Source organism: Lathyrus oleraceus, chromosome 6 (genome assembly GCF_024323335.1).
Source record: "Lathyrus oleraceus cultivar Zhongwan6 chromosome 6, CAAS_Psat_ZW6_1.0, whole genome shotgun sequence".
NCBI lineage: Eukaryota > Viridiplantae > Streptophyta > Magnoliopsida > Fabales > Fabaceae > Lathyrus > Lathyrus oleraceus.
Genome location: NC_066584.1, coordinates 386,193,242 through 386,216,260, shown reverse-complemented (window position 1 = coordinate 386,216,260; position 23,019 = coordinate 386,193,242). Strand labels below are relative to the sequence as shown.

The 23,019-nt window shown below is 36.8% G+C and overlaps 2 protein-coding genes across 9 annotated transcripts; both read right to left on the bottom strand.

Moving 5' to 3' along the window:
- Nucleotides 1–9,041: 9,041 nt before the first annotated feature.
- Nucleotides 9,042–9,509, bottom strand: LOC127095786 (uncharacterized). The gene has a single exon (XM_051034427.1). The coding sequence runs from the start codon at nucleotides 9,507–9,509 to the stop codon at nucleotides 9,042–9,044; it is 468 nt and encodes a 155-aa protein (XP_050890384.1).
- Nucleotides 9,510–17,076: 7,567 nt separating this feature from the next.
- LOC127092613 (peroxisome biogenesis protein 12) lies at nucleotides 17,077–22,341 on the bottom strand. 8 transcript variants are annotated; one of them, XM_051031500.1, is made up of 8 exons: nucleotides 21,783–22,334; nucleotides 20,744–20,854; nucleotides 20,215–20,261; nucleotides 19,884–19,993; nucleotides 19,135–19,260; nucleotides 18,661–18,747; nucleotides 17,557–17,694; nucleotides 17,077–17,465 (listed from the first exon to the last, which is right to left on the bottom strand). In XM_051031500.1, exons 5-8 carry the CDS (start codon nucleotides 19,207–19,209, stop codon nucleotides 17,394–17,396), a joined length of 372 nt encoding a protein of 123 aa, XP_050887457.1. In that variant the 5' UTR covers nucleotides 19,210–19,260; nucleotides 19,884–19,993; nucleotides 20,215–20,261; nucleotides 20,744–20,854; nucleotides 21,783–22,334; the 3' UTR covers nucleotides 17,077–17,393. The 8 variants fall into 8 exon arrangements, 4 of the variants coding, with proteins under 4 accessions (XP_050887457.1, XP_050887456.1, XP_050887454.1 ...); XM_051031499.1 differs by having other exon boundaries at nucleotides 19,135–19,256; nucleotides 21,783–22,333; XR_007792236.1 differs by having other exon boundaries at nucleotides 19,135–19,993; nucleotides 20,196–20,261; nucleotides 21,783–22,341.
- Nucleotides 22,342–23,019: the final 678 nt, after the last annotated feature.

Below are 23,019 nucleotides of genomic sequence, written 5' to 3'. Positions count from 1 at the left end.
CAACGTGTACTCTTCATGTTGCATTGATAAAAAGAGGAGGTTATGGAAAGGATTGATTGATTTTAAAAACAAGTTTCCTAGGGGAGAATGATGTGTAGCTAGGAATTTTAACGCAATTACTAAGGATAATGAAATGAAAGGATTAAGTTCTCAATTTAATCGAATCGAAATTCAAGAATTTCTAGAGTTCATAGGAGGTTTGGATGTGGTTGATATGTTTTCTATTGTAAGTATATTCACTTGGTTTAATAGGGAAAGAAGCTCTATGAGTTGTTTAGATATGTTTTTTCTATATGAAGGTTTGATTGAATTATGGAATATTGAAGGGAAATTTGTTGGTGAAAGAGATGTATCAGACCATAGTCCGATTTGGATCAAGGCTAACAACACTAATTTGGACATTGAGCTTTTCAACATATTTAATTGTTGTTTGAGTATAGAGGTTTTGTCACATTTGTGGAAGATATTTTAAAATCTACTTTTGTGCAGGGTAATAGTGCCTTCATGCTAAAGGAATAGTTGAAAATATTCAAGGGAAAGCTTAGAAATTGAAGTTAATGAAGTGATTGGGAAGATTAACTTAAGGATAAAAGAGGCCTCAAAAGAACATAATAACCTGGATTTGTTATTAGTTAGATATTTGTGTCGGTTTCATACGAGGTGGCACCAAGGCGCTTGGGGGCTTCTTAAAAGATTTGTCAGAGGTTGCAAAATAAGGAATCCATTATTAGACAAAAGTCTAGACACAAACGGATTCGTGAAGGAGATTTAAACTCAAAGTTCTATCATGAATTCATGAAGACTAGGTTTAGAAGAAATGATATATTGGGGTTGAACATGATAGGGGAAGGTTAGAGTAATTGGAGGTAGTTAAAATTGAAATATAAAACCATTTCCATAACAGATTCGAAGAGCCTAACTCAATTAGACCTTTGTTGGAAGGAGTTAACTTCAGGCAGGTTTCAGTGTTGGACTGTAGGGTGCTAGGGGAGCAATTCAGTCTGGAGGAAATCAAGGATGTTGTTTGGCTTTGTGAGAGTGAAAAAATGCTCAAGGCTTGACTGATACAATATGGGCTTCTTTAAAAAATCTTGGGATGTTATTAAGGAAAATGTAATTGCTTTTGTGATGGAGTTTCATGCTAATGCTAAACTTTCCAACATCACTTAATCATTTATAACTCTGATTCCTAAGACTTATAATCCTCTAGAGTTATTTCAATTCAATCCAATTTTTCTTATATGGTCCATGTACAGAATTATATCCAAGATACTATATGCAAGACTATAAAAAGGTATTGGGTCATTGATATTTTCTTGTCAATCAACTTTTATACCTAATAGGAAAATACACTTTGACAGGGTATCAACAATCAATGAAGTGGTGAATTTTTCAAGGAGAGACAAAAATGAATGTATTCTTTTTAAGGTAGATTTCAAAAAGGCATATGATTGTGTGTCTTGGGAATACGTTAGAAACATTTTTCAAATGAGGGATTTTAGTTATAAATGGTTAAAGTGGGTGGAATGTTGTGTATTTTCAAGTAGTATAATTGTGCCCGTTAATGGAAATACTACTTTGAATTTTAAAGCTTGGAGAAGATTGAGCCAATGGGACCCATTATCCCCCCTTTTTGTTCCTTCTTGCATTATAAGGATTAACAAGTTTAATGTTCACTGCCATTTGAATAAAAGAATTTCAACCATTCAAAGTCAGTGTTGGAATTAAGTTTGAATTAATGAAGTTTGATGATGATACAATAATTGTGAGTGAAGGGACATGGAGAAATATATGGAGTATCAAGGAATTGTTACATAGATTTGAATTTATTTTAGGCTTGCATGTAAAATTTTGTAAAAGCAAGTTCATTTGCATCTATTTGAAGGAGGACTTTACTCAAGAAGCTTCAGCACTCTTGTCTTGTGGTACAAGCTCCATACCTTTTCCTTTCCTAGGAATTCCTATTGGAGCCAGCCCTAGGAGAAGGCCAACATGTTTTAATATTTTGTCTAAAATTTGTAGATGTATCTCATCTTAGAAGAGAAGAAACATGTATTTAGGTGGGATAGTTATGCTTATGAACTTTGTGTTGAATAACATGATTACTCATATTTTTGTTAGAACAATATTTGGTTCTTCATCTATACCTTGAGTTTTAATGATAACAATATTGTATTTGTGTGAGAACAATTTTGTACCTTAATGGTTTGTTATTGTGTAGCTTTAATAGTCAGTTCGGATTCTGAGTATATGGTGTGTAACATCATCAGTTTCTGAACATTGTGTTCCAAATTCCACTTCTGCACTAATCATGAGAGGTTCTAGAAGATGCCAAGTTGTTGCAACAATGATTTTTCTGCTTCTATGATGATTCACACCTGAGAAGTTTCTGAAAAGATGGTATGTTGTTGCTGCAATGTTCTCTCAGTTTCTGATTATGGACGTGACTCTGATCATCAAGCTTATGAAGAATGGAAAGCTTATGAAGTTTTATTATTAGATGAAGATTCTAAAGATCTCAAGCCAGATTGCTGACGCTGTCAAGGTTCTGACTAAAGATTCTGAAGTTTCTGAATCCAACTGTGTGTTTCTTCGTTTCATGCTGCATCGACTTTTTCTTAGAAGCCAATAAATTTGAAGATAAGTTCAAGTGGATACGTGATCAAATATTACATATTACAAATCAAATATTCCTTCCACTCCTTAATTCATGGGCGAAGGACAATATTACACATTACACCTGTCACTAAAATTATGGGCGAAGGACTGTATGATGTATCACTCCTTTCACCAATACAACAGTGAACAACCCCTCTATTGGTATCCCTATTTTTCCATCCAACGGTCTCTTTTCTTTTGCTATATAAATGGACTTTGAGACTTGAAGAAAAAATGAAAGCGCTACAACAATTTAACAAGTGTGTTTCTTCGTGAAAAGATATCAACTTTGTGCATAGTTTTTATTTAAGTGATAATATTTCATTTGTGTAAAATCTTCTTGTGTAGAAGCAACTTATAACACACAAAATCTTATTCAAACTGTTTGTTTGATTTTCCTAAAGGGGACTAGGTTTTAGTCGGATCCTTGAGAAGACAAAGAAAGTTGTTCTTTGTGATTCCTTAAGGAGACTAGGGTATAGTCGGATCCTTGAGAAGACAAAGAAGGTTACTCTTTGTGATTATTGTAATCATTTGATGATAATGGATTAAGTCCTTGTGTATAAGGGGAAATCACCTTGGTGGATGGACTGGAGTTGCTTTGAGCTTCAAACGAACCAAGATAAAAATACTTGTGTTTTTATCTCTTTGTTCTTAGTATTTGTGTGGTGTTCTTGAGTTGGTAAACAGATTTTGTTTTTAAAACCCAATTCAACCCCCCTTTCTTGTGTTTTTCACACCTTCAATTGGCATCAGAGCTCTGGTTTTGATTGTGATAAATTTTTTATTAACACTTCACTGTGTTCAGTACCGATCAACTTTGTGTGAGAAACAACAGCTGCTACTAACAACAACGTTGCGCTACTAACAACAATGAGAGAGATCACTACAGTGCTAAACCACCAATCTTTGATGGTGAGAAGTTTGATTATTGAAAAGATAGAATCAAAAGTTTCTTTCTTGGTTATGATGTTGATCTCTGGGATCTTGTAGTTGATGTCTACGTTTACCTAATTAATGATGAAGGAAACAATATAGCAAGAAGTGTTATGATATATCAACAAAAGAAGGATTTCAAAAATCATCATAAGGCTAGAACTATATTGCTAAATGTCATCTCTTATATTGAGTATTATAAGATAACAAATAGAGTTTATATCAAATCTATATTTGGCTCTTTGAGGATGACTCATGAGGGGAATGCTCAAGTAAAGGAGACAAAGGCTTTGGGCTTAATCCAGAAGTACGAAGCATTCCGAATGGAAGATGATGAAACCGTTGAGACTATGTTCTTAAGATTTCAGATGCTTGTTGCAGTACTCAAGGTTCTAGACAAAGGATACTCTACAACTGATCATGTCAAGAAAATCATCAGAAGCTTCCCAAAAAAATGGAGACCTATGGTAACTGCCTTGAAGTTGGCAAAAGACTTGAACGACATTAGTCTTGAAGAACTTGTTAGTTCTTTAAGAAGTCATGAGATAGAACTCGAAGAAGACGAACCTTAGAATTGAGGTAAATCTGTTGCTTTGAAGTCTAAGCCTAAGAATACAAAGGATTATCAAGCTAAGGAAGAATAAGAAGATTCTGATGAAGACTCAGAAGATGATGATAAGTTATCTTTGATTTCCAAGAGGGTCAACAGACTTTAAAAGCACATGTAGAATGGTCAAGGAGAGTTTAGAGGAGCTAGGAGGACTGTTGGTCATTCTGATTCTTCGTTTGGACATAAGAAGCAAGGTTCATGTAAAGAGGTTATCTACTTTGAGTGTAAGGAGCTAGGCCACTACAAGAATAAGTGTCATAAGCTGAAAAATGACTTAAGACCTAAGAAGAATTTTTCTAAAGGCAAGAAGGGGCTGATGGCTACATGGGATGACTCATAATCAGAAGAAGAAGATTCTGACGAGGAATAAGCCAATGATAGATTTATAGCAATAACAACTGATCCAGAAGGTTCTAAAGAACCAAAATACAAGATGTTGTCAGAATCAAAATCAGACTCCAATTTTAAAGAGGTATTTTCTGAACTATCTCGTTCTGATTTAGAGTCATGTATCTCTGAAATACTAGAAAAGTACCAGAGTCTTCAGTGTAGGTACAAGGACCTTAAAAAAGTTCAAATAGTTGCTTTTGAAACTCATAGTGAGCTTGAGAAAGATATTTTTCTAAATTGATTTTTAAATAACTTTTTCTTTTAAAATTCACCATAAATTCATTTTTGATTCAAAAATTATGGGACCAACACCAAAAAATTCACAAATATTTTATTCTTCACATTTATGATTTAAAATTAATTTTTGGATTAAGTTTGATATTTTTGGTGAATTTTATGATTTTTAACTTGTTCTAATTAGTTTTTAATTACTCCTGACTTTTGAAAAATACCAAAAAAATTAGTCAATGGTCCTTTGAACTGATTTGACTTTATGCTGACCTTACTTTTGTTTGGCCTTGGTCTTGGTTGAATTGTACCTTGACTTGGTCAATACCATTGGATTTAGGAGGTTGATGAAGTTTAAGACTTCATCCCTCAAGATGAATGAATGGTATTGATCAAGTGAGGTTCATCCCTTGACCAATTTGGGACCCCCTTCATTTCATCTATCCATTTTCATCTCATTTCTTCCCTAATCATCTCTTGGCCAATGACTTCTCATGGATCATTAGCTAGTTGATTCATCAATGACCTTGTGTCAAATGAATCAACATAATCTTGATTGAGATATGCCCATCCCCTCTTATTTTTGTGTGTGGTATACTTTAGGAGCTTGGTCTTGGATACCTTGTCTCTAGCATGCATTAACACCAACATTATTATTGACCAACCTCAGATAGGTATGGATTATACATAAACCTACTTACGATTGCTTAACATAGCGCTAAATTTTACCCAAGGCACAAATTAACATACTAACTTGACAACTAACATTTAATTTTCTTGTCATTTAATTTAATGCAATTTAAATTCTTGCACTTTATCATTCCTTGAAATTTACATTCATGCAAATTGTTTATGCTTCAGTCAGTTGCTCTTTTCCCACTTGGGCATTTGTTTATGCTTCAGTTATTTTCATTTTTTGCTCACTTGAGCCATTATATTTTGTGCTTGTGATATATCTAGGCTTGTGATCATATTTTCTTTGTGGTCTTAAGAGCTTAAAACACTTAATAAAAAAAAAACACTAAAAACACATTGGTGGACTGTTGGATCTCTGTCTGTGACTTGATTTGGACCTATGGACTTAGAGTAGGTAACATTCCTTAGCTATGGAAGAAAAACTTGGCCAATGCCATTAATTTGATACCAAAAACATGGCCAATGCCATTCATCTGATACAAGCTTGAGAGACTCCCTTGGGTTTATCTAATACACTCTTTCTCTTTGTCTAAATTGTTGTTTTGATCTTATTGTTATTATTTGATGTTTTCTCTTTGACTAAGTTTCAAGGGATTTTTCATCTGATACACATAAAGGACATTGAATATTGCTTGCTTTGGAGTGATAGCTTGGATGTTTGGTTATCTTTATTTGACACCATTGGGTTTCTTCTTAATTGCTTTGATGATTATGGCTTTGTTGTTTGCTTGACAATCCAAAGGAAATGGGTTTCTATCTAACACTATTGTCTTATGGATGCTTCCCATGGGTTAGATCTTTTCAACTCAAAACTCTTAATCTTGTCTAGGATAGACTCTTCATCTCCACCCCCTTCTTATTTAATTTTGAAATCTTCTTCTCATTTTCAAAACTTCTTTGCTCGTTGTTTTTCAACTTAGACTTGTTTTAATGAGTAGAAACCATGGCCTCAGGCCATTGATTTTCAAACTATTATCTTAATCAAACATGTAAAAAGACTTAATCATATGGACTTTATTTTCAAAAAGACCAAAAAGAACTAATAACCTCATCTAATCATTTTGGCCACTTGGTGCCTTTTTCCTTTTAAACTGTTCAAAAAGAAGCATTTAGATTTGATTTATCCTTGGTTGAGATGTAATTCTCCCATTCCATGATATATTGAGTGTAAGACTTTCCATTTACTAGGGGGTTAGAGGCATACTTATTGATTTAATCCGAGTTGGAGCCCTCCCTCTTAAATGTTGTAAAACCCTCATTATTGGTGGATGTTTGGTTGAGTATTATCCCATTGATAACAAAATATCTTTAAACTTTTGTTAAAATCAATCCACCCATCTTTGAAATTTTTACTACGAACTACGAGGTTTTGATCCCTCATTTATGTTGGTACGTAGGCATAAGACCGAGAGTCTTATCAAACAAAAAATATAAATAATGAAATCTTTTCTCACCCCCTCATTCTATTTAAAAAAACATCTTTTCAACCAAAATAAGTACACACAAAAAGGGCTCCTTAGGAGTACCTAGGACACTTTGGGTGCTAATACCTTCCTTCTGTGTAACCAACCCCTTTACCTGTAATCTCTGACATTTTGTTAGTTTTGATTTGAAAACTTTTTATCTTTGGGTTTTGTTCGTACTTTCTCCCTTTTCCTTTGGAAATAATAAAAGTGCGGTGGCGACTCTGGTTTTATTGACATTGAGTTAACCAATAACTCAGTGGTCATGAATTTACCGCTACAGAAAAAAAAGTGGCGACTCTGTTGGGGAATAATCCTAAGTGGGTTTAGCCTAATTTTTGTGTGTATTATATTTGTTGATTATTGATGTTTGTATGTTTGTATATATTGTATGTATGAGATTTTCTGTCTATTGTACTTGGTGATCTCTGTGTGGTGAGATAAGTTATATACCCAAACTTGAGCTTTGGTTCGGGAAAGTTGTACCTGCCCACTCCTTCTTCAGCTTAAACTCAACAGTACTAAAAAATTCCAAAGTTATGCGCTCAAAAGTAGGAGCCTCACAGTGCAAAAATTCTAACATGCCTAGCACATGAAACATTCTATCCAACTCTTCAGACATACCCAATTGAGCTAGAGTGTCAGAGCATAAATACCTCGTTGGTGTGATCTTACGCTAGACGTGGGACGAATAACGCCTCTCATGCTCTGGGTTGTCGAAGATGATGTCGTGAGAATTTGGATGGCGAATGGTCCTCTTCCGAGGCCTTGACGGCTCAACCTCCATTTTCTTTCCCTTAGAAATTCGTCTAGGCGACATATTTGGTCACTCTCTTGCCCTTTTAATAAGGTTTCAATCGTTATCTGTTCACTTTAAATGTGTCCTCATTAATTTGATTTTTAAGTTCTATTACTCCATGGGGAAACACTTGGTGAACCAAAAACGGGCCGAACCATCGTGGAGTTGAAGAATTTGGGATTCACCAGCTTTGGCAAGATCATAATTTCACTTCTCCCAGTTCAGAATCAAATTTGTTTGCTGGCGCCTGTCTGAAATAAGAGAAATGTTAGTTAAACAGTTATCAAACGAAGATCCAAAGACCGAAAAGTCATCCATGAACACTTCCATATTCGTTTCAAGTGTGTCAATAAATATGGAAGTCATGCAACGTTGGAAGGTGGCTAGGTCATTACACAACCCGATTGGCATTCTTCTGTAAGCAAATACACCATAAGGGTATGTGAATGCCATCTTCTCTTGGTCTTCTGGAGCAACAACAATTTGATTGGACCCAGAGTATCCATCTAGAAAACACTGTAATCATGACCAGCTAGCCTTTCCAACATTTGATCAATGAATGGTAAAGGGAAGTGGTCTTTCCTGGTCGTAATGTTTAACCTCCTATAGTTAATACCCACTCGCCAACCTGTAACTGTCCTTGTAGGGATTAGCTCATTCTTCTCGTTTCTAGTGATGGTGCCCCCCCTTTTTTGGGGACCACATGCACCGGACTCACCCATGAGTTGTCATATATAAGGTAGATAAGACCAGCGTCTAACAACTTCACCATTTCTTTTCGAACCACTTCTTTCATTGATGGGTTAAGTCTCCTTTGGGGTTGGGCCACAGGTTTGTGATCGTCTTCCATGAGAATTTTATGCATGCACATTGTCGGGCTAATATCTTTCAAATCCTCAACTTTCCATCCGATAGCATTCTAGTATTTTTTTAGGACTTGGATGAGTTCCTTTTCTTGGATACTCTTGAGGCTCGAATTTATTATAGCTGGGCATTGGCCTTCAGAATCGAGGAAGACATATTTGAGATTCTCGGGAAGTTGTTTCAACTCCGTCCCCTTCTTGGATTCTTTATTCTCCTCACATGATTGAGGTAGTCGTAAATATTCCCACCGGTGCGGTCGAGATCCTTTCCAAGGGGGTTGTGCTTTCATCATCGCTAGCACTTCTGATTCTCTGTTGTCCACTTCTTTATCACCGTAAAAAATGGATAAGCTCAACACTCTTTTCAAAGGTAACTGCGGTGCATTCAAAGGACTATCTTAAGCAATCACTTGAACTAGAACCTCTATGGTATGACTAGTGCCAACATCATGTTTGTATTTCATGGTGTTTCGAACATCAATATTTAATTCCTCATCATAAACCTTCAAAGTCATAGTACCTTCCTCTATGTTGATCAAACATCTGCTAGTATCTAAAAAGGGTCTCCCAACAATGAGAGGAATCTCTTCATCCTCAGGCATTTCTAGAATCACGAAATCCACCGGGAATACAAACTTGTCAATCTTCACTAGAACACCTTCAACTATCCCATAAGGTTTCTTAACTGAATGATCGACAAATTGAAGTGTCATCCTAGCATCTTGCATAACCCCTATACCCAGTTTCTTGTAAATGGATAACGGCATGAGACTCACACTAGGTCCTAAATCAATAAGAGCTTTTTTTAATGACCTATCATCGATGGTGCAAGGAATAATGACAACTCCTCGATCCTTCTTCTTCATAGGAGTTTTCATACCCTACAAAATAGCACTACAAGTTTCGATTAAAATAATCGGGTCGGTGTCAATGGTTCACCTCTTAGAAATGATGTCTTTCATGAACTTGGCATAGGTAGGCATTTGTTCAAGTGCTTCCAAAAGCGGAATGTTGATTTCTAGCTTCTTGATCAACTCAAGGAATTTCTCAAAGTTTTTCTCATGTTGCCCCTTTTTCTTGTTTCTGGTGGGAAAGGGAAGTTTAATGACCGGTTTTGGTTCAATGACTTTTTCTTTCACCACTTGTTTAGGTGCAACCAATTCTTCCCTCACAACTTCATTTTCTTTGATCTCAATATCTACTTCAAGCAATTGGTCTTCATCTTCAGCTCTCTCCTCAAGGACTTCATGAGATTTAGCGCTTCTCGTTGTCACAACACTAACATTATTATGCTCTCTAGGATTTGTCACATTTGCACTTGGTAGAGCACCTTGTGCTTGAGAACTCGAGGCTAATTGTTGTGTTATCTGACCCATCTGAACTTCAAGATTTTTTATGGATGCGGTAGTGCTTTTCTGATTGTTTCTAGTTTCTTCTTGGAATTGAACATTATGAGCTGTCATTCTTTCAATGGCAATCTCCCAATATGCTTTCTTAGGGGCTTGTTGTTGCTGCTATTGTTGATATTGAGTTTGATATTGACCTTGACCTTGTTGAGGAACGTTGCCTTTCTGATCTTTCCATGAGAAGTTAGGATGATTCTTCCAACCAGGATTGTACGTGTTGGAATAGGGATTATTCTGCTTCAAAATTTTTATTTCCTCAACTTGTTGAGGAGTTGCAAAACAATACACTATTTGGTGCGATCCATTATAAATCTCACAACAGGCGAGAGGAGCAGGTTGGACTTGAGCCACCTATTGGGTACCTATATTCATCGCTTTCAGGTTCTTTTCGACTTCGGAATCAATATTATCTTCTATAAAGATTCTATTAGTTTCAAGCTTCAGATCGATAACTCCTTCAGGTTTACTTACACATCTATCGTACAACTCCAAGTGCTCATTAACAGCAATTGCTTCAATGACCTTTTTGATACCGATGGCTGTTGAGAAATTAGTTGAGCCACCGACTGCGGTATCAATCAACTGTTTGGTCTTTATTTTGAGACCATTTACAAACATCTGCATCTGTTCTGTTGGATCTATATTATGAGTTGGGCAAGCTACCAGGACCCTTTTAAATCTCTTGTAGGCATCTCCCAAAGATTCACCCTCTTTCTGCTTAAAGTTTAGTATTTCATACCTTTTTCTCAGGAACACCGATGCTGGAAAATACTCATTCAGGACAGCCTTTTCCATCTCTTCCCATGATGTAATGCTACCGATTGGGAGAGAATAAAACCATTCTTCAGCTTCTTCCGCTAAGGTGAACGGGAACATTCTTAACTTCTTTGCTTCCTCCGTGTGACCATCAATTTTTAGAGTGTTGCTCATGGTCAGAAATCTCTGCAAATGCTTGTTTGCATCTTCATTAACCTTTCCAGTGAAATTCTTTCTTTCAAGTTGATTAATAGTACTAGGATGTAGCTGAAAATTAGCCACATTCACGGGTTCATTGACAATTATTAATCTTCCGGTTGGTGCATTTGCGCCTCCATAGTCACCCAACAGTCTTTCTGGTGGCTATGGATTCTCCCCCATTATTTCAATCTCTCTCTCTCTGAACCTGAATCTAAACCTGAATGAATGGAAAGTTGTTCTTCTTCTGATTCCAATCTTGCTAATCTAGCTTGTCTGAGTCTTGCACGCAAAGTTCTTTCAATTATTGTGTCAAAAGGAAAATCAACTGAGGCCTTACCTCGCATACAAGATTTCAATTTTAATGATCGAAATAAATACTAAAAGAACAGATAATAAATTTTAGTTGCAGAGCAACAAGATTTCAATTGAACTAAATTTAAACTTTATATTTGGCAGTCCCCGGCAACGACGCCAAAAACTTGATCGGAAAATAGCAAGTGTACTATTTTGCCAATGTAGTAATAATAGGGAAGTTTCCGAAATATCGATCTCGAGGACTGCGCAATAATATTAGTTTAAATCATGATTCAATTAAACAAAAACAGGAGTTTTAAGGTTGGAATAAATCCACACTATAATTGAATTAAATAGAATGCTAAATAAAGCTTTTACACAAATATGAGAATCATGCCAAGGTACAGTGTGTAATTATTTCCTGCGGCAACCTTGAATGTATATCTCCTCAACCAGTTCAAATATTCAATTACCAGATCTTAAAATTGTTTCCTCCCAAAACCTTAGAGGGAAACCTTTGGTCATTCATTCTAATACCTAAGTCCTTAGGAAATTATGAAGAAACCAAGTATTTTGAAATAACAAGATATAACCAGTGATCATAGGGTATCCCTAGTCCTAGGTGATATCTAATAAAACTTAAATGTGCAAAAACCTTAACAATTGCGATCCTGCAATTTGTTAACCATATAACCATCCTTATTTTTCTGATAACGAAAGCATTAAAAACATTGCACAGTTAAGTTGAATAACAAACATAACATTGAGGGAATTAAGAATTCAAAGTCATTACATGATCTAATCAGGGACCCCCTGGCATTGGGGTGTTTAGCCTATAATATTATTCAAAGAAAATATAATATTCAAATTAGACATTACACGAAATGGGGAGTCTGTTATTCTTCAATCGCATCCACTTTTGAAGGACCTCCGTTCTCCGAAACTCTTGATCGTACCAATCTTTATCGTGTCCAAAAGTCCCATTCTCTTTCTCAAAAAGTACCCTAAATAGTCACTGATCAATTAGTCGATGTAGCAAATACCCAAATTGCCCTTCGGGATTAGAAATTCCAAAAGTCCAGTAAAATTAGAAGATGAGGCGTCCAAGCCAACACTGGCCGTGTCAGACAACACGGTCGACCGTGTTGGCTTAATTCTTTTGGTTTTCAAAACTCCCTTGCCAAACTTACTAACACGGGTCGTGTCAGCTGACACGGGCACCCGTGTTAGCCCTCTGTCTTTCCTCTTATCATCCCCTTTTCTCCTTCCCCTGACATGGGCCGTGTCAGGCGACACAGGTGGCCGTGTCATGGCCATTATAACTTCTTCCCCGTGAGCCCGGAATGCCCGATTCTCTTGGAGAGTCTTTGGACATTCTTGCTTGCACCTAAAAACCAACAGAACTACCAAAAGAAAGCATAAAATGTAGTACATTGACGAAAAGCAAAGATAATAACCAAACGAGAATGGAAATGTGAACATCCAATTTACTTAACAAAATAATACAAAAAGGTAAAACAAAGTGTTATCGACTTCGTGAATTAATTCCGAATAAGTGTTAGAAAACTAGTAGAATTGGTGACTGATAAAACCCCAAACTTATCTCATTGCTTGTCCTCAAGTGATGCTCGGGACAACCGGACGGTCACCCCTAAATTCTACCAATTCACTTGCCGCAATACTGCCATGATCTTTCACGACTCCCTTTTCACTATTCTTTCACTATTTTATTCTTCCCCGACTTTTGACGTTCTGCCACACTTTCATATTGAAGCACCTCTTCACTTGTAGCTTTTCACACTCTCACCAAATCTCTCTAGGTTAAAGTGTTTACACAAAAAAATCAGAGCATGCAAAGTCAACTCATAAGTTTGAATAACATCTACATTTTGAATACACATCACATACTATTCGAGGGCTTTTAAGGTTGTAATTGGGCTTAGGCACAAGGTGGGAAAAACAAACAAAAAGGGGGGAACTAGTGGTTTAGGCTCATAGTCCGTGCTGTCATCTTCATCGTTGTGTCGATCGTTCACCTTAGAGATTTTTGGACACCGTTCTTGTTAGGCTTCATTACTTTTTTTACTCACGTGTTTCTTTGAGCATGCCTTTTTGCCAAACTAGATCTCCTCCAGATAAGTGCTTTATTCTACTTCTCATTTTTTTTCTTTTTCTTTTTCTTAAAGTTTCACAACAAATTTTTTCTTTTCTTTTCTTTTCATCTCATATGCACTTATCTAGTTTTTACCGGTGTCCTAACCCCAAACTTAGGATTTTTCACAGAACAACAATCTACAACACTTATCTGAGCAATGTAAGGGAGTGTTTGGGCTTACAGTTATTTACAACGATTCATAACAAATAAAAGGGGAATATGACTCGAATTGGGTAAATGAAGGGTAATATTGAATGGTTGGCTGGAAAGGCTCGGGGTTAAAACAAAGAAGTGCCTCAATATGTATATGTGTGTCTTGAAATTTCAATATCTACTTACACAAACTCAGAGTGACAGAGACATACTTGAAAAGCTCTCATGATGATAAGTGTTTGGCTTTTTATGATCCTCACCATGTTTGGTATAGCTTACAGGTTTCAAGATACCTCTAGTATGATGTAGCTTCATCTTTGTTTCGGGTACAAAGTATTCCCGTGTTAGTCCAGTGACAGAAAGTTGTGTCCGATTATTCAGTTCAGCAGTACCAACTATCAGGGATTTCCTAGAGAGCAAGTATGGGGTGTGTCTTTCATCCACTAGCTATAAGCCTCATTATTCATCCGGCACGAATACCCTCGATCTGTAACACATGAAATACCATACACACTAATTAAATAAACAATAAACAATCATAAAAATGACATAAAAATAATGCTGAAAGTAATAAAGTAGTAACCCCCCCCCCCCCACACACACACACACACACACTTGAACCAAATATTGACCGTAATGTTTAATCCATGATAGAGGGGGAACTCTCAAAGCCTCACTGTGGCGGAGGAAATTACAACATTAACTATTGCATTAGCGCATGCATCTCATCCATTACTGTTCCTTGAAGAGATTAGTCTACTCCTTGGCGTGCCTGATCCGCTCGGAGATCACCCATCTCAGTATGTATCCACGACCATTGGTCCGATGTCATAGATGACGATCTGACACCTATATATGTGGTGTCCTCTTGTTGAGGAACAAACTGCTATTTCTCCTGTGCATCTTCCTCGTGCTGGTCACCTGCAACAAAAGTGTCAGCATTGTGCTCGTCCATATCATCGTGGACGACACTCTCATATAACCAATTAGCAGTTTCGGAAATGCTTATCCTCGCAGGGTCAGGAAGTGCCATGATAAACTGTTTAGAACTCATCAAAGCATAATAATATGAGATTTGAGAGATCATACCTTGCTGAACTAGAGCATTAATGTCCAACTTATTCTTACCTAACACTGGTGTCTCATTCAGGGCACCAGGGTCGTATTCAAAATGGTGGGCTATCTGTGTGATTATACCCCTAATGGAGATTCTTCCTTAAGCAACTCTGCCCACTCTACCGAGGTAGTCAGCTGCAAATACTGCAATACTCACAGCCACCCTGTTTTCCATGGCAAACATAAAGAACAGTTCCTTCAGAGTAGCCGCCCTGGTACTATCACCCCTACCAAAGAGTGTGAAAGCTAATACTTTCTGAGCGTAGCGGAAACAGGGGTTCTAATTCCAGATGCCTTAGCACCCTTCGCCACATAATCAGTCCGACCAGTAATGGCTAACCAGAACATTTTAGCATCAAAACTATCCGTAACAGCTCCGGGACCATACATGGGTAAGCAGAGGATATCACCAAGATGCTTTACCGTCAACTCATGGTCAACGTTATATAACCTGAAATGCACAGTACCATCATAGTACATCGTTGTACCTGCCCACTCCTTCTTTAGCTTAAACTCAATAGTACTAAAAAATTCCAAAGTTATGCGCTCAAAACTAGGAGCGCCATAGTGAAAATATTCTAACATGCCTAGCACATGAAACATTCTATCCAACTCTTCAGACATACCTAATTGAGCTAGAGTGTCAGAGCATAAATACCTCGTTGGTGTGATCTTACGCTTGACGAGAGACGAATAACGCCTCTCATGCTCTGGGTTGTCGAAGATGATGTCGTGAGAATTTGGATGGCGAATGGTCCTCTTCCGAGGCCTTGATGGCTCAACCTCCATTTTCTTTCCCTTAGAAATTTGTCTAGGCGGCATATTTGGTCCCTCCAAAAATTTTGAGCAAAAATAGAGTATGGAGTTAGGATAAGAGATTACCGTGTAATTGTAGTGGACGGAAAGTGGAGCTGCTTTTGTGAAGTGAGTAGGCGATTTGGAAGGTTTATGGTGATAAAGGAATGGGCTTTAATGGTGGAGGCTATGGAGTTATGTGAGAGATAAAGGAGGAAGAAGGAGGGTTAAGTGAGAAAGAGAGAGAAAGGTGGAGAAAATCTGATTAATAGGATTAATGATGAGTTAATATGGTGGTTATTGGTGAAAAAATCGGGTGGGGACCACACAAAGTGAAGTTGAAAAACCCAAAATTCTGACCACACGCTGCCTGACACGGACACCCGTGTCAGGACCCTATTTTTTGAAAAACAACTTTATTTTTTAACCTGTCTCTCCTTGCTCTTCTAACATACTGTATTCTATTGGTTGAGTTCAAACTTCTCCTTCCGTCCTATGCGATCACTGCGTGAACCTACAAAAAAAATGAAACACACCAAAACAACGGAAATTTCCAGACTTAAACAACGTGGGTTGCCGCCCACGAAGCGCTTCGTTTAACGTCGCATGGCTCGACGGTCCTCCATCTTATCCTCTGAGACGAACATTATCTATCAACCCACTGTCTTTCCCTTTTAATAAGTTTTCAATCTTTGTCTGTTCACTTTAAATGTGTCCTCATTAATTTGATTTTTAAGTTCTATTACTCCATGGGGAAACACTTGGTGAACCAAAAGCGGGCCGAACCATCTGGATTTCAACTTTCCCGGGAAAGGTTTTAACCTGGAATTAAACAAGAGCACCAACTGTCCCTCCACAAACTCCTTTCTTAGGATCTTCTAACCATGCCATTTTTTTGCCCGCTCCTTATAAAGTTTGGCATTCTCATAACACTACGCCAAACAAGACCTTAGACAGCGCTTTTTTTAGCCTTAGACAGCGCTTTAAAGCGCTGTCTAAACCTCCGCTGCTAAAGGTTTAGACAGCGCTTTTTTAAATCTTAAAAGCGCTGTCTAAGCCCCCCCCCTTAGACAGCGCTTTGGCCAAAAGCGCTTTCTAAGACCCTCCTATTTTAGTTTTTTTAGGTATACCTTAGACAGCGCTTTTGGCAAAAGCGCTGTCTAAGGGGGGGGGGGCTTAGACAGCGCTTTTCAGAAAGCGCTGTCTAAGCCCCCCCTATTTTAATTTTTTAGGTATACCTTAGACAGCGCTTTAGGCAAAAGCGCTGTCTAAGGGGGGGGCTTAGACAGCGCTTTATAAGCCCCCCCCCTTAGACAGCGCTTTTGCCTAAAGCGCTTTCTAATCCCCCCCTTAGACAGCGCTTTTTACAAAAGCGCTGTCTAATGTATACGAAAATTTTGAAGCTTTTGTTTTAAACCACATTTTTTCCAGGTTTATAAACCAGAATTTCTACCTGTTTTCAACCAGATTTTGACAGACAGTTATCACATTTTATACATGCCATTTTGGCCTTTTTTCTACCAATTTTTGGCTAACAAATATATATATATATATATATATACCAATTCAAACCAATTTTGCCTTGAATGTATCAAAATATATACAAATTTATGTACACATTTACAAGTCATTACATATACTACAAATGTACCCATTAATTACACAAATTTATGAACAAACATTGAGCTCTATCATAGAAGATGTTTGTTCATAAGAGTTGAAGATTGAACAATGCTACAACATTAACTACTACAGATAGCTACAACATTATGCTTCTTACTTGCCTCTCCCAACACTAAAATAAACATAGATCAGTGCAACAACCATTGCGAATGTTTTACTCATCTACTCGTTTATAGCAGCTCCAACTGGGACTATACATCATGAAAGAGTCTCCTTATCTGGTCAACTGTTGCAGGCATCATCGTTGCTGGACAACGCTTATACTGTCATGAGCAAAAATACACAGTAAACCAAATGATATTCAAGTTATTTAATTCCTTTCCAAGTCACAGTTAAGGTGTCTAGAGCTCTCACCTGAGTAACAAACTTGAATACACAGGCATAGCAGAAGACGAAACCTGAAACCGTAATTACAGATGGATTTACGCGCTTCTGCAAGCACAGGGGGCAAACTGTTCTGTCTGGCGGTAACTGTACCCCTTCTTTGGCTACCTGTTCATATTACATATAGAGATCCACATACAGATCCTTTAGGCACTGAACCGGTACAACGTTTTGAATAAGTTCTAATTACTTAATTCACTAGAGATCATAGAGCGGATGCAAGTCTAGCGATGTATACGGTGAAGTGAAAAGTAAGCTTTTCTAATGAATATTGAAATTCTTAATTCTTAATTCTTAATTCTTAATTCTTTTTATGTTATTTGACGATAAATAAAAACTAAAATATAAAGTAAAATGTTTTTTAGAATAAACAACAACATTACATTGAAAACAAGATACTGCTTCACATATTACATATTATTGTCTCGGTACATGAATGTCCACACAATATAAATACAATTTTACTTATATAGTCTTAAACATTTCATCTAGCATGTACAATACTTGATTTCTTCGTAAAGTTCAACCAACCACCACCACCACCACATGATTAATTATCAACTAAGTAAATAACTTAAACATTTTTCTAGCATAATAACTAACTAATTATCTAGTTAACTGTTCTTACTGAAAATATGTTTACCAAGACAACTAGTACATTTTTCTTAAGTTTACTACAAGCTAAACGTATATATATATATATATATATATATATATATATATATATATATATATATATATATATATATACTACTATATTTACACCTCAGAGTTGTGAAAGAATTAGTAAGATTCCACAGAAGCTCTACTGGTAAGGGAAGGTCTCATTATGACAATACTAACTTGATACCAAAGACTAAAAATCAATCCATGTTTATAGGGATACATAGACTCAATCCTAAATCAAGAACAAATTATAATAGTCATAAGCAAATATAAAGTCTAATTGAGCCAACGATATCAAGCAAACTACAATAAGCTAGGGTTTCATAAATTTTTTGTATCATTTTGGGCATATAATTTATGAGTATTCAATGAGGGAAGGAAAAATATTAAAAGGGATAGCCATCTTACTTTAAAGAAGAAAACTGCTGCAATCAAACCGGTTTGGGCATAGTCAAGTACAGTGTATGTACAGCTGAGCAATGCTCCCTGTAATGTCTGCATTAAGAAAAACATTTATAATAATCACAAGGGATTCATGGGGATAAAGTGAAGCATAAACAAGCATTGATTCATACAGTTCGCATTGCCATGCATGATAACATATTGCGAATGCTATATATACAAAAAGAAAGTTTCGACATTTTAACCTATATAGCCTGACAAAAAAAAGGTTTGAATCACACGGAAGATATGTTCTAACAATGCAGGTGCAATGGTTTATAATTTGAACCATGTTGATGTAAGCCTCTCCCTCCCTCAAATGACAGAAAAAATGGAAAACATTAACATCAATAGAATGTGAAACTAGTTTCTTCAGTTTCTTCTTAATTCAGGGAAAGTAAAGGAAAGATAAATTGTCATGGTGATAAGAGAAGTACAAACCTTTATCCATTGAGGACCACGGAGTCTCTCACGTTCACGGCTACGTATCTTAGAAATTCTTGAAGAGGCGTCCATCTATCTTGAAGAGGCGTCCATCTATCTTGACATGAAGAGGCGTCCATCTATCTTGACAAAAAAAATCTCACAAGTTGCATATTGAGTAAGACAAATAGTAATATAATGTCCATTTTGTCAAGCACAACTACCACACAAGAGAACAAGTTCCAAAACAACTTGATGAGGTTAGTCGTGGACTTGCATACTCATTACATCTGAAACAAAGTTCCATCATCTTGGAAGGATTGGGCATTAAATTAGTGACAGCTGAAAACATAGGCTAATATGTCGATAGATTGCATTGCAAAACACCACTTATTAACGACTTTAACACACCAACAAACCGACAAATACATCAATAAACTGACAAATACCTCAACACAACAGATTCACTCACATTGACCAATAACACAAACAGCACTCAACAACCAATTAAGAGCATTTTTTTAAATGATAACTATGCACATTTCATAAGTTATTTAACTACGCTTGGACTCGAAGTCTAAAGGTTGACAGGACACCAATACATCCCATCTTGGGACTTATGATAGTTTTGGTGTCAAAGGATGAAAGTTAGAAAGGCAAAACATAGTAAAACAAAAGCTATACTTGTCATAGCTTCGGCTATAATTTTTGTAAATGGTATGCAAAATAATGAAGACTTCTCCAAATTCCATACACTAAATGTTTACCAGCTCTTGTCCACTGGCTCGGCACACGTGAATCCCAAGTGCGTGTAGCGCTAGTGAGTAGTAACCAGTAGCATCCAATAGGTATAACATTTGGTATGCGAACTGGAAGCCTGCATGTAAATATAGACAGTCGGATATATTCAGACATCGGAGTATTAATTGAGACAATATCAGATAAGCCGAACAAACATGAACAAAACAATGAGCTCTTAAAAATTAAGTGGATTTGCATTTATCTGAAAAATAGCTTGCAATCGAAATAAAGATAAATGTAAGAAAAACAGGATACAAATAATCCGAAGTCTCAGAAACCTGTATTGCACACACATACCCTCGGTACCAGCATGTAACGAGGTCTCTTCTGGTGTTCTGCAACTGCTGATCCAAAAAATATATAATGAAAGTGTTAGTAGCAAAACGTGGTATACTACAGATCACAAAAAAATTATACCATTATATTATTGTTTCAACTTTCAAGCAACTTCCTTCAATAACAAATGGTGTAAAAAAACTGCAGCATTCAGTAACACAATCAGTGAAGATAAGAGGCATAGTCATTTATACCTATAGGCGCCCCAAATGCATCTGGTGGCACCAAAAGAGAGCCAATACCCAGATTCAAATTTCACATGATATGACCCTAAGTTTTAATACGACATCCATTACCCCACATCATTTTAATAAAAATTCCACACTTCACATCTTCTACGGGTTTAAAGACTAAAATTAAATTAAAACCCCCACTAATACCACAAGTTCAAACATAACTCAAAAAGCTTTAAACAAAAACCTTCATATTTTCTCTCTAAAATAATAAGTAAAATCAACCTACATAAACTTAGAGCATAGAGAGTAAGCACCTTGGGTCATCTTCTTTGACTCGGGAAAATTCTGAAACTGAGACAACTCTAAAAAAGCTCCACCCCATCTTGTCAAATTCTGCAGATTCGAAAGGCATCCATAGAGACCAACTGCAAAAATCAATAGCTAACTCATTCAATTCCCTAACACTAACTGTGAACACTTCAAGTTCACCTTAACTACAAGTTTTCACATCATTACTAATATCATCATTCAAACTTTCCAAGCTAATAATACTAACAGTCTGCATCATGTTCAAACTGCACAAACACATACAAAGGTGGAAAAGGGGCTAGGTGTCGTGTTGGTAACCGGTTAACCAAAGGGGCTAACCGGTTATGTAGGTGCTCTGCTGCTATGATTCAAGCAATCTAGTTTGCATTGCAACTCCATAACATTCAACTCAAAAGGCATATAACCTGCAATTTACATTTCCATTCACCAAATCAACACATCCTAACTTTCTTCTAACCATTCAATCTATCAAACTAACCTTCCAACAATCTAATTACCCTACTGACAGTGCTAGCGCCTAAGTAACCCACTCACACCAACATATCATAAATTTTTCTAACATCTCAAACACTAACTCCTAACAGACCTTTTTCATCCATTGAGTTCTACTTCACCAACTAACTACACCAACTGAACTCACTCCAATTTAAGCTCCAACTAATTGTAGCAGAACCCTAATATAGAGTTAACATATTTAATAGTCCTAACAACTTCATTCATGTGAACCATTAACATAAACGATGCCCAAACCTTCAACTACCATTTCCGAATTCTGCCCGAATAAGTTAGGGATTATCCTGTATATATATTCCCAATTCACTCTTCAATTGAAAAAAATGATTCCTTTCACAAAAAATCACTGAAAATCATTCTCTCTGAATTCTCAATTCTCTATGAGTTCTCTCTCCTCTTTAACATATCCACACTCACTCTTACGTGTTCAGAACAACAAGGACAACACAAAGCATTTGCAAAAGCTCCTACAGACTAAGGGTAGAAGAAGAGAAAGAAGAAATCAGAAACCTAAAAGAACTTGAGAGTCGAAGTGGTTACTGGATTGAAGATCTTCTATATTTTCTTGAATCATTTGCGTCACCTTCGCTTGCAACATCACCAAGTCACTCATGTAGGTTAATTAATCCTTTGCAATTTATTTTCTTTCTTAAACTCGTTGCTTCCATGTAGCCTCTTCATAAGGGAGTCAAACCCCTAGGGGTTGAGCTCCGTTCAACTCCTCAGCATCATTTAATTTTGGATTTTGTCTCTTAGGGTTTATAGATTTGTTGGCTCGATTCAGAACCTTGTGTAGGAATTAGAGGAAATCGTTGTTAGATTGTGAGAGAGGGTGTCAAGATAAACAAATTGATATATGTATGGAGGCATTTGGACCTCCGCCACCACCATAGGCAATTTCCGGCACAGTGAGGTATTGGTCTCAGGTGAGGACTATATAATAGACATGTGACCATGAAATGTATAATGAAGTATGAAATGAGCTTTATGATTTCTCCCCTCTCACATGGCTTCATGTTTTACGCCCAAGGCCACTTTGCCCCATTGAACTTGTTGGCTAAATCCTAGAACAACCTTACACCCCTCCTCTGAATTTAAAGACTTTAGACAGCGCTTTATCAAAAGCGCTGACTAAGGTCTATATTTAAAAGCGCTTTCTAAAAGCGCTGTCTAAGGGGGGGTCTTAGACAGCGCTTCTAGAAAGCGCTGTCTAAGACCCCCCCTTAGACAGCGCTTTCATTATTTTTTTGGAACAGTTTCCGTGTTTTATTTTCATTTTAACCTTAGACAGCGCTTTCTTTTAAAAGCGCTGTCTAAGATGCGCTGTTAAAAATCATTTTTGGCGTAGTGTAAGCTTGATTCCTAATTTCTTCTAGCTCGTGGAGTTGAAGAATTTGGGATTCACCAGCTTTGGCAAGATCATAATTTAAGAATTTTGAAGCCCAAAACGCTTTGTGTTCCAACTCGAGTGGAAAGTGATAAGCTTTACCATAGACTAACTGATAGGGGGACATACCTATAGGAGTTTTGAATGCCATCCTTTTTGCCCATAATGCATCTTCTAGCTTTATTGCCCAGTCTTTTCGAGATGCGCAGATAATCTTTTCTAGTATTTGCTTTATCTGCCTATTAGACACTTCAACCTGGCCACTTGTTTTAGGGTGACACGGGGTGGCGATCTTATGTTTAACATTGTACTTATTCAACATATTTTCCATTAGTTTGTTTAAGAAATGAGTACCGTCAT